This window comes from Saccostrea echinata, unplaced genomic scaffold (assembly GCF_033153115.1).
Source record: "Saccostrea echinata isolate AGI-Se365-2 ecotype Australia unplaced genomic scaffold, CSIRO_AGI_Sech_v1 ptg000028l, whole genome shotgun sequence".
Classification (NCBI taxonomy): Eukaryota; Metazoa; Mollusca; class Bivalvia; order Ostreida; family Ostreidae; genus Saccostrea; species Saccostrea echinata.
The window spans coordinates 3,916,628-3,928,699 of record NW_026889777.1 but is presented as its reverse complement, the minus strand read 5'-3'; the positions used below and the strand labels follow the sequence as shown (position 1 = coordinate 3,928,699).

Here is a 12,072-nt window from a genome sequence, read left to right as displayed (position 1 = left end):
TTCTAACCTTACATCTGGGTCTTCTTTGCGTTTTGAGTTTCCAATAACCATTACAATAATTTCAATGTAGTAAACCTGAGAATGGTTATCCATTGCGTTTGTACAAACTTACATTTATTTACTATTCCTCACTAGAGGGCGCTGTGCAAGCTTGTGTAGCACATAAGTGCATTGTTTTGACAAAACCTAAATGCAAAGCATAAAAACAATTTTTTTAGTAGTTGTAGACGAGTGAGTCAACCCACAGTATTGCATTTTTACAGATTTAGTCGTGGGGGCTCCTTATGAAGACGACAACAAAGGTGCTATTTATATCTTTAATGGAGGATCTCCCCAAATGGACGCTACATTTTCACAACAGATTTTGGCATCAAAACTCAACACGGATCTTCGTGGATTCGGATTTTCCCTGAGCAAGTCCACAATTGACGTGGATTCCAATACATTTCTAGGTATAGATATTAATTTGGATTGTTGGTTTCAGATACTGTAAATCACCATTTTTTTGCGAGAACTTATTTTTGCGAGATAGATATTTGGTATTTATCCTTAAAATTGCTAGCATATGACTGCCATGTCGTTCAGATGTTTTACATAATTTAATTTAGGTTGTAAATAAAATACTTATTCATCATGTATGAAAAATATATATTTTAAATATTGTTGTTCGTTTTTGTACAGATATTTCGGTGGGATCTCTCCTTTCTTCAAATGCTGTTGTTCTCCGAACGCAATCTATCGCCAACATCACTGTGACTCTGACGTTGAATCCGGTTAAAATTCCATTGAATTCAACGGGACTTGCATGCAGAGGAAATAACGACAATCCATGCACTTCCGTTCAGATTTGTTTTAGCTACACTGGGGACGGACTAAATAACGGAATTTGTATGTTTTAGTTTCTTTATTTATACTTAGAGTTACATGGTACGTAATTTTTTATTATATAAATAGTGCACGTTTTTGAGGGTAACAGTTGAAATTGACACCCCAAGGAAAACCATTGTCAACCGACGCGTCAGCGGAGGTTGACAATGGTTTTCCGAGGGGTGTCAATTTCAACTGTTACCCTCAAAAACGTGCACTATTTATTTTATTATACTGAATGTCTTATTGATTTCGGATGTCATAAAAAATTTCGGAGATCGTCGTTAACTTCACGCTTAGAAAGCTTTCAAACTCCCGCAGGGGCTGACAAATAGATTTTTTAAGTACTTGCCCATGGGCTAGTACATGGTCAGAATTCACTAGGAATACCTGAATTTTTACTTGCCCCACCATAAACTATGAAAATAGGAAGACAAAAAATGATTATTATAAGTGCTCATTTCCACTTAAAACTAAGACTTGTTATTTTTTTTCCTTGAAAAAGTCACTTGCCCTCGGGCAAGTGGTTAATAAAAATTCACTTGCCCATCCCCAAAATTCACTAGTCCCGGGCTTCGGGCAATGGGATTTTTCTGCCCCTGGACCCGCTTCTATTTTTCTCAATAGGAAAGCTTCCTAAAAGATTTACCAACCTCTTTATTATTTGTTTGCTACTCAAAAAGTCCTTTATCACCTAAAGTTTGCACTCGCAAGGATGTTTTGTCTGTCTTTTGTCTTTTTCAAGTAAGCTACATCGGACGCAAGCTTTTATTGACGTCGTTTATTCGGCTTCTTTCAAATGCACAACCGACGTTTTGAGAATTCTACGGTGAACCGTACGCGCATGATTTGAACGCATGTGATATTTTCGTAATGTTACCCGTTGTCAAGTGTGTTGCTAACGCTGAGGGTAATATTACGGATTGTTAAATGTGTCTAAACCAATAAGATTTTAGTATTTAACATGAAAGAATAATAAAAATGTATAATTCATGTTAGTGGCATTGTAAATGTAAATTGAAAATGTTGGTTCAGGTTGCTTAAGAAAAGCAAATTTCGAAGAAAACCATCACTAATTTCTTCTCGTATGTTGAAGTAAGTGCAGTACTCTGATATGTTGGTTAAGGAAGATTAATTTTCAGGAGTTCTGAATATTCATTTTCGGAGAGTGAATGTCCACACCTTAAAAAATTTGAGACGTATTGGAAGAGGTGTTTTTAAGATGGAGCCGGGCCAGTCTTTGTTGAAACAAAAAGAATTAATTAACGAGTGTCGGCAGAAAGTTCAGGCTTGGACTTCTTGAGCTGGTCTGTGTTCTGGGTCACTAGATTTAAGGGAGTTTAGTGCAAGCTGTTATCGTTAACACATGGGATACACTTTGCTTTCAATAAAGTATACATGAAGCAATATAGCGAATTGAACTCTTTTAAATTAAACACTGGTCACAATTTTGAGTTGCATGTACAATGCATACTGGTTCCTCTTTTTAGATATCGACTACACATTGACCTCGGATTCAGATCGAACTGATCTTAACGATCGCCGCTTCACGTTTTACATGAACAATGTGGATGGAGGAAAAATTTACAAGAAAATGGAACTCTTAATCCGCAGTGGTGTGAATCAATGCGAAACTTTACACGCAAGAGCAGCTGTAAGAACGCCAATTATTTTATGCTTTTCTAGAGGGTTGCTTCTTGGAACATAATGTTGTTTGAATTTTTCATTTCGTATAATCATTTTATCGTGCAGCAATTTCGTCATAGGAAATGCATAACTAAAGTTGGGGGTTCTGTATTAGATAGATCAAGATTTATATATCGAGTTTTTCAAATTGTTTCTTTTGTTTTACTTTCAACGTGAAAGGTTTAATATTATAGCAAATCGGCAAAAGGATTTCAATTTACGCGCAATTTTACATTTCACTTAATTATTATTTTTAATAAGAAAAACAATCGTTAAAAGAGAAAAAATAAATGTTGTAGATGACGGACAGGAATTTTTTCTCACGGGTCAACGATGATCCCATGTTTGACTTAACTTATCAAATCAGCAACAGATCGGCGTCAGGCGAGGTGAAGCCGGTATTGGACAGAAACCAGGCGTCAGACACTAATATCACGGTAGGTAGATATCAGACATTAATATCACGGTAGGTAGATATCAGACATTAATATCACGGAAGATAAATAGCAGACACTAATATCACGATAAGTAGATATCACGGTAGGTAGTTATCCTTACTGAATGTGTAAATGCCGGGTAGGATGAGGGCGAAGTTTTCCCATGATGAAAATGATTTAAACTTAGATGACGATAAACTATAACTATACAGTTGAACTTCGATATCTCATTATTGATATTCTTTATGTATTTTAACCTCAATATCTCAAATCCTCTGGTATGTTCTCGTTTTTTTCTCTGTCCCATCAATTTAGAGATAAGGACAATCTGATTAAAATCAGATCCTTTGAACCGCTCACATAGATCGCTACACAAGGATCTGAAGAAACTCCATTTAGAGTCATCTCCTGGTGACCTTTCCAATAAAAATATTCATTAAAATTTTGACCAATCAGAGAGGTTGTACTTAAGCGACATTCGGGGAAATGAATGTAGAAGTGAAAGTAGCTGTGGAAAAGATCTTATCCTTTCTTACTAAACAAAGAGCTAAAAAACAAGGCAAAAGCAAATACTACACATATTTCTGTACAGAAAAGACTGTAGTCGTTTTTTTTTGACAGGCTACGGAAACCAGGTTTTCCGTTCGTGTATCATCGTGGCTTTTACTTCTGTAACTGTATTCCGAGATACTTCTAAATTCTCGAAAGCAAAGGTTTGATTGGATAATTGAAAGGTCACCAGGAGATGACCCTGAATGGGGTTTGTAGCGATCTATGTGAGCGGATCAAAGGATCTGATTTTAATTAGATTAGAGATAAGGAGGTTTGACTGTCGTTATTGTTTTTTGTTGTTATTGTTGGACAGGGTGAGTTCCGAACAGAATGTGACCCCGAGTGTAAGCCAGACCTAACAATCACTGGACGTCCTCTGACATCGTTGATCACTGTGGGACGCACGCAGGAACTTGAAGTGGAGCTTCTCGTTATGAATTTGGGAGATCCGGCGTATGGTGCCTCGATTTTGGTATCCAACGACATAAACGTGCCTTTAACAAGTTACGCAGTTTTGTTAGAGCAAGGCTCGGAGCGAATGACATGTGCTTCAGAAACAAACGGCACGCGATGTGTGTTTGAAACAACGCCGCTTTATCCACAACAGAGGGGTTTGGTCCGCCTTCGATATGACGTTTCAGTTGCTCGACTATTAGAAAAGGGATTACGGAATCTTCCTGCGAAGATCCAGATCACTTCTACAGCAGATGTATCTGGAGACATTAATCCCAGCAATAATGTGATTCAGATGAGTACGGATCTGCAACTGGAGGCAACGATACAGATGATAGGGTAAGAACTGGGAGACAACTCAAGATTATGCGGATAAAAAAAGGTTTCCCCAGAGGGCGCGCTATGCAAGATTTGAATTTTACGCCCGGTAATAATCAGAGATGCATCGATGATGCTTCTACATGTAGTATGTTTCATTATACCAGCAAGGTTTCAGATGCTGCAATTTCGGCTACAGAATGACCAGGTTAATGTTTTTGGAGCAGGTTAAAGTTTTTGGAGCAGGTTAAAGTTTTTGAGCAGGTTTAATATTTTGGAGCATGACTCATTTCCAAGTAACTTTGGGCCATATTCTGACCAAACTTGCATGGATGATACATCTAAGGATGCACACTACTAGGCTTGCTTCAGATGCTGGACTGGATCTGACTTACACTTTTCCGGATGAATGACCAGGTTAAAGTAACTTATATATAATTTATTACCTTGTCATTGGTCATTTGCAAAATTATTTTGTTAAAAAACATTCTGATTGTACACATAAGTACTCTGAAGTTGATATTAAAAAGATGCTTGAGTTTTTGTTTGACAATATATATATTGGTTTTTGGAGACAAGGTCTTCCAACAATCTGTTGGAATTCTAATGGGTACCAATTAAGCCACGTCGTTAGAAAACCTATTTTTGTATTCAAATGAAGCAGCATTTATTCAATATTTTATACATGAGAAAAAGAAATCTCTTGCTGTGACATTCAACTCGACATTTAGATATATGGACGACGTATTATCAATTAACAATAGTTATTTCCATTCATATGTCGACACGATATATCCCAGTGAGCTTGAAGTAAAAGATACCACAAAGTCTGACACATCTGTTTCATCTTTGGATATTTTACTAGAAAAAGACGTTAATGGTAATCTGTTTCATATTTGGATATTTTACTAGAAAAAGACGTTAATGGTAATCTAACAAGAAAGCTTTATAATAAACGTGATGACTTTAACTTTTCAATCGTCAAATTCCCTTACTTATGCAGCAATGTACCCTCATCACCTGCATATGGGGTGTATATCTCTCAGTTGATTTGATACGCAAGAGCATGCTCTACGTATGAACAATTTCAAAAACGAAATAATTAATTGACAAACAAGTTGATGAAACAAAAATATCAACAGTCTCCTTTAAAGTCATCTTTTCGTAAGTTCTGTGGTCGATACAATGACCTTGTCAGCAAATACAACCTTTCATTAAGTGAAATGCTGACAGGCGTTTTTCATACTAATTGTTAGGCCATTATTTACACACTGAATTCCGTTATTTCCTGAGCATGACAAGGAGCACACGGCGGCAGTGATCGGTCGACAGGGGATGCTCACTCCTCCATGGCACATGACCCCATCTCTTATGTTTTTGGAGGTCCTAGTTTGCTCTGCTCCTGATTTGTATTGTTTAAATGGACTTTGAGCTTGAATACTGTTCGTTATCTCCATATTTCACGCAAATAAAAGATATTTCGTAACAATTAACAGCTGATTGCAATTTTTCTTTAGCATAAATGATAACTCTTCATTCCTGAGGGAAAATTATGTATATGCAGCAAGTCTCTTTTTTTATTTTCCTTCTTTAAAAAATGACCATTTAAATCGTTAAATTTGTGAAATAGGATAATTCTTAATAAATACCAGAGGTGCACAACAATAAAGTTAGAGTCAGACATGATATTATTTGATCTTTTCAGCACTGGTTAGGATAATACTACCATTGTAATATATCTTGTTTCATATTTGAAGTTCTTCGTCGCCTGACCAAGTGAGAATGACTCCACAGAAACGCTCCAAACTCTTACTGTACCAGGCTTACTCGATCAGTACACTAGGCCCAAGTCCCCTACCGGAAGTGAAGGTCGTGTTTAGTATTCCAGTAATCACAAACGGCAAAGTGATTGTGCCCGAGTCAGAACTCAAAGTATGGAAAAGTATTTACAAAATTTTAAAATACCATTGAATATTAGTGTTCATGTATACAAGTGATATTTTTTATTTGTAAAATATTGAATAGTAAATATGAAACTGTGTGTTTGAAATATTTTCAGCTGATTGATCTGAAAATTCGTTTTCATAATTTGACACATTTTTTTCTGATACTGTTTTGTGAAAAGAATGAGTAAGTTGCATTTTTTTAATATTCAGGTGACAGAGTTTACTCCCACTGACAAATGCAATATGACGTCCTTCCCAACACTCGCTTCTGTGACGTCATCACCCTCCATCGGACAGCCTAGTGTGGTCATCAACACAGAAAATTCACTACCTTTAGTGAGTTAATACATCCATAAATTCGTTGAAGTTTTATATTTAAAGCTATTTTTACTGCAGAAAAAAGTGCAAAGAACAATGAAGATAATTTAATTTGAATAAAATAAAAACAAAGCTATCTAGAATAATGGGAGTGCCTGATTAGATTCTTGTTTTATATGCAAATATGGCTAGTATGACTAGTGGTAAGATTTTAAATAAGCAATTAAGTTAAACCGTATATATAAGTCTTAAAAAACATGGATATTTATACCAATTCGAACAATCTTAAGGATAATGTTCCAGTACAATATATATTTATTAAAGAAATATTTATGTAAGTACAAATACAAGTATATATACATATCTATATAAGGCCTGTAGAACCGGGGGGGGGGGGGCATTTTTTTTCTGAGAATACTGTATACATGGAAATTTTCGCCCCTTTCGCCCTATTCACTGGTGGGGGAATTTAAAATGGGGCAAAGTAAAAAAAAAAAACCAGCGTAAATTCTAAAACAGAACTATGATATGGCAAATTTAAAACGGGGCAATATATATATATATATATATATATATATATATATATATATATATATATATATATATATATATATATATATATATATATATTCTCCCGTCTATGATCGAACTCGATCGAGCAAATTCTAGCGTTTGAAAAAAAAATTACCGAAAAGTTTGAAAAGTTGATTGTCAAATATTTTTGGCCTCCCCCCCCCCCCCCCAACTTTGAGAAACGTTGTTACGGACCTGCATGTGCATTTATGTTAGTTAGTACAAGTACCGGTATAAATACTTTTACTGTTTTAGGGATGTGAGGAAAGCGGTGTAGGTTGTGCTGTATATGAATGCAAGATTAGTGAATTAACAGTTGAAAGTCTGCATGGTTTCATCATCAATGGCAATATTTCCGAAGAAAACCTCCCGGAACTCCAAGCGGTATTGATTTAAGATAAACAAAACAGCACGCGATAACTTGTATCCTACTGTAAACAAAGTGGATACTATAAATAATAATGCAAAAATTAGCATTTATACTGTATACAAAATGGATGTTGTGTAACATAAAAAACAATATTTTTGTTCTATAAACTGAATAAAAGTTTTTACTGTAAACTATCCTGTAAGCTGAGTAAAAGTTTTTACTGTAAACTATCCTGTAAGCTGAGTAAAAGTTTTTACTGTAAACTATCCTGCAAGGTGAGTAAAGGTTTTTACTGTAAACAAATGGATTATTCTTTACAGTTGATGAAGTGGATGACGTATATCCTTTTATTAATTAATTAGATGCCACATTATATACCACATATATACACTCGGAAGATATAGGCTGAATCAGATCTTGTGACAATGATTACTTTTATGCATATCAAAACAAAAATACTTTTTTTTAAAAAATTAACAACTGATAGATTATTTTTCAAATACTTTTTTATTGAATTTTTATGTCCCGGTATCAAAGATTCAGGGGTATATAGTTTTTGCCCTGTCCATCCGTCTGTCTGTTTGTCTGTTTGCTTGTCCGCAAAAACTTTAACATTGCAAATAACTTTTGATTGGTTGGAGCTATGGCTTTCATATTTCACATGTGTATTCCTTGTGACAAGACCAGTCTTTGGGTACCATCATTTTTTACCTTGACCTTGGAGTTTGACCCAGTTTTGCAAAATTTTACCGAACTTTTACCTTGGCCATAACTTTTGAACGATTTGTGCTAGGGCTTTCATACTTCATATGTGTAATCCTCGTGACAAGACCTTCCTTTGGATACCAACAACTTTGACCCTTTGACCTTGACCAAGGAGTTTGACCTACTTTTGAAAAAAAGCCTTGGCCATAACTTTTGAATTATAGGTGCTTCGGATTTCACATTTCACGTGTGTATTTCTTGTGAGAAAACCTTTCCTTGGGCACCATTAATTTTGACCATTTGACCTTGATACTTGACTTACTTTTGAAAAACTTTAACCTTTTCTATATCTATTAAATGGTTGCTGCTAGGGCTTTTATATTTCACAGGTATATTCCTCGAGACGAGACCTTACTTTGGGTATCAACATATCTGATTTGCATTTGAGAAAGTTTAACCTTTTTAACCTATAAGTTGTGTGTTTCACCAACACATCTTGTTTTTTTAGAAATAAAAACAAATCTTAGTGCCTTAAGTCACAGGGAGGGGGCAGTACTTGAAAATTGCATATATAAGGAATGCAAAAGTAAATTGTAAAAACAAATACTATAACGTCATTTTTTTTCGCAACATTTTTATTTTCTAAAACGTCTACAGTGAAACAGTTTTATCTTGTATTGGATAATTTATCAGAATGAGGGTGAAGAAATGCTAATGTATATATATATAAAGCCTGTAAGACTAACTTTACCTCCAGGGTTGTTACGTAATTTTTATAATCAGTACTGATCAATATACAAAAATAGAATTTTCTGCAGTTTTCGTCGTATTTAATCTCCTTAGGCACAAGACAGATTATTTTATGTGGATATATTTCTGCCTTTTTTATGCTATCTTTTACAGAAGAGTTCAGATAAGGGAAGTAATTCGATGATGATATTTAAAAAATACACTTAAAATTTAAAAGAAAAGTTACTTTGAGATGAGGAATAAATTAATATTTTTTCTGTGAAATTTTAGGGCATTACTCAGATTCGGTACTACACAACAGGAGTTGTCTACCCCTCAGAAACATTAGGAATCCCCCTTAAGTTGGCCTCCAATGTCAGCTTCTCGGTAAGCATTTCAATTTCAGACGTCTTAGGTCCGCACCGTTAACTCCGCGTAAGTTAATATAAAATATGATATTATTATAATGGTCAAATTTCATCCGATGAAATAACAACTGATGCACTGTAAAAGCAAGATAACCTGTTTGTCAGGTAACTTTGTTGTATGGAATATTTAATGGTTTTGCAGCCTTTCAGGGCACTTAAGGTCACTGAAAGTATTTATGTACTATAGGGTATATTGGTGAGTATTGGCTTAAGTTGGCTATACAAATGGACAAGCTAGGAAGTGCATTTGTACAGCCAAAGACTGCCAATATTCATCAACATATGTTCGATAACTCCTTTATTATATAGCTTAGACATTTCCTATTGATTTATTCTAAATATTTCCATTAAATAACGCAAAATTAATAATAATTTTTTAATATTGTATGTCTATGTATATCAGTGAAATATATTTTTCATTGGATAATTAAATAACACATGCATATACACTAATAACATATTACACGAATCTGTAATTGAGTACTAGTAAATAAAAACCAAAGGTAGTTCAATAAATTTAGGGTGGAATTATCTACTCCAAAAAATCCGACTTAAAAATATTTTGAATTTAAAATCATACCCCAGTACTAAAAAAAAAGTATTTCTTGTGGGAGGGGGGTCTCCCTTGTCTTGGACAACCTGCTCTTGAAAGAATGTTCGCTTCAGTCCGGGGAGCCAATGTAACCGTAAAACCCTTTCTTAGCGAATATCTTAATGCTTGCAAGATTGAGAGAATATTAAGTTCATCTTTATTCTTGACAGTGTAGATATTTTAAATGATTCATTTTTGTTGGGAGTTTAAATAAATCCTTCAATCTCCTTAGGCCATCAAGCAAATACCTCGCATTTTTATGGATTACATAGATATTAATATTGAATGCATATAATGTTTATTGCGTTTCTGAACTCAGAATCAAATGCTGTATGGAAACCGAAAAAATAATGCATGCAATAAGTACATGTGTATCTGTATGATCTTAGAACTGTTTGGTACACGATGCAGTTTCCTCCTTCAAATAAAAAAAGGAACAAAACTCTTTGTAATAAGTAAAACTCTTTTTTCTTTCTTTACATGTTTAGATCAGTAACATCAAAACATACGACTTTTCAACACTTTATACAACCATTCCTCACGAACAATTAAAGTCCAGAGTTTTTGACATAGACAGCTGTTTTTTAAAATAAAAATGGAATTCATAAATATATTTACCTTGTAATTGGTCATTTGCAATTTTTTTGTCGAAAATATTCTGATTGTACACACAAGTACTCTGAAGTTGATATAAAAAAAGATGCTTAAGTGTCTGATTGACAACATCTACGTAGTATTATGATTAGTGTTACGATAAGGAGCACACGGCGAGTGTGACAGGTCGGCAGGGGATGCTCACTCCTCCATTGCACCTGATCCCACCTCTGCCCCGATTTGTATTGTTTAAATGGACTTTGAGCTTGAATACTATTCGTTATCTCCATATTTCATGTTTAGAATGTTCTTGACAACTCCATTGACTTACGTTCTATTTCGCCAATTCACATCTTCCTCAATAGGGAAGTGTGATAGTGTTTAGTTCTTAGGAATTAAAACATACGTATCTTTATAGGCAGTGCTTCCCATCTTTCCGAATGATATTACCCCAGCGCCCCAGGAACTTAACTTATGGCCCCTGATTGTGGGTCTTGTAGTGGGCGTCCTGTTGATGGTACTATTAGGAATAATTCTCTGGAAGGTAAGTTTTTCTCAAAAGTAATTTGGACCATCAGTGTTTAAGTATTGTAAAGAATTTTCGTACCTATGGGCGTATCTCCATTGAATGTATTTGTATATGTTTTCAGATAGGTGTATTGATAAAAACTCCCTTAGTATCTTGTCTCTATGTACAAATAACTCGTTAGAAAAAAATCATCTCTCTTTATACACGTAGACCAATAAGTATAATTTTCCTAGAACTTTGGCAGAGAAAATATACACGTGTATATGTTAATATAATCCAATTATTTATGATTTTACAGCTAGGGTTCTTTAGAAGGAAAAAGAGAGAGGAACTGGACCAGTACAAGAGGAAAAGTTACGCCTACCAGAGACAAAGCCGCGCTTTGTTACGTGCCACTAAAGATATGGATAAATCGGAGAGAGAAATATTGTCTCAATACTCGCAGATAAATTAGTTTTTTATATGTCTGTAATAAAGAACGCATGTCTAGCAAGTGTTTACAATTTTGTTGAAAAAAATGGTCTTAAATACAGGTACAAGAAAATTTTAATATGTACTGTTGAAAATGCTTAAGTTCTCTCTATATATCTAGAATTTAGTTTTTTTCAAACTGATCAACTGTGTAAAATTGATACAGTACAAATGAAAGGATATTTGTAAAGGTTATGCATATTTCGAAAGAGAAAATACATGAGACCAAATTGTATATGTTCTTCTTTGTCAAAGATATTGTGATTATAAACCTCAAATCTCATTGAATAAGTCTGTTCGAGGTATCTCGATAACTCTAACCATGAAAACTGTGTTTACTATATTTATTATGCGTTATAATGTGTAAGAAAATTACTGTATTAGACTATTTTGTGAAGAAGTTTAATTAGTACCTCCTTTTTAACTTGTAGTTATTATTATGAAGAAGGGAAAACAGAATCATTTGCTTTTTTTCATGAGTTTCAGACAGGATTTTGAAAACCT

At 34.5% G+C, this 12,072-nt stretch overlaps 1 protein-coding gene across 1 annotated transcript in view; it reads left to right on the top strand.

The window, feature by feature from the left end:
* The window catches only part of LOC133194039 (integrin alpha-4-like), a 38,607-nt gene extending 26,946 nt beyond the window's left edge, over positions 1-11,661 (top strand). Inside the window, exons 11-21 of the mRNA XM_061329960.1 lie at positions 264-452; positions 682-888; positions 2,358-2,521; positions 2,853-2,990; positions 3,856-4,334; positions 6,071-6,245; positions 6,470-6,595; positions 7,406-7,534; positions 9,246-9,341; positions 10,987-11,112; positions 11,396-11,661. Coding sequence (XP_061185944.1) covers positions 264-452; positions 682-888; positions 2,358-2,521; positions 2,853-2,990; positions 3,856-4,334; positions 6,071-6,245; positions 6,470-6,595; positions 7,406-7,534; positions 9,246-9,341; positions 10,987-11,112; positions 11,396-11,551 — 1,985 coding nt within the window. The 3' untranslated portion in view covers positions 11,552-11,661. The remainder of the gene's footprint in view (positions 1-263; positions 453-681; positions 889-2,357; positions 2,522-2,852; positions 2,991-3,855; positions 4,335-6,070; positions 6,246-6,469; positions 6,596-7,405; positions 7,535-9,245; positions 9,342-10,986; positions 11,113-11,395) is intronic.
* The last annotated feature ends 411 nt before the right edge of the window (positions 11,662-12,072 follow it).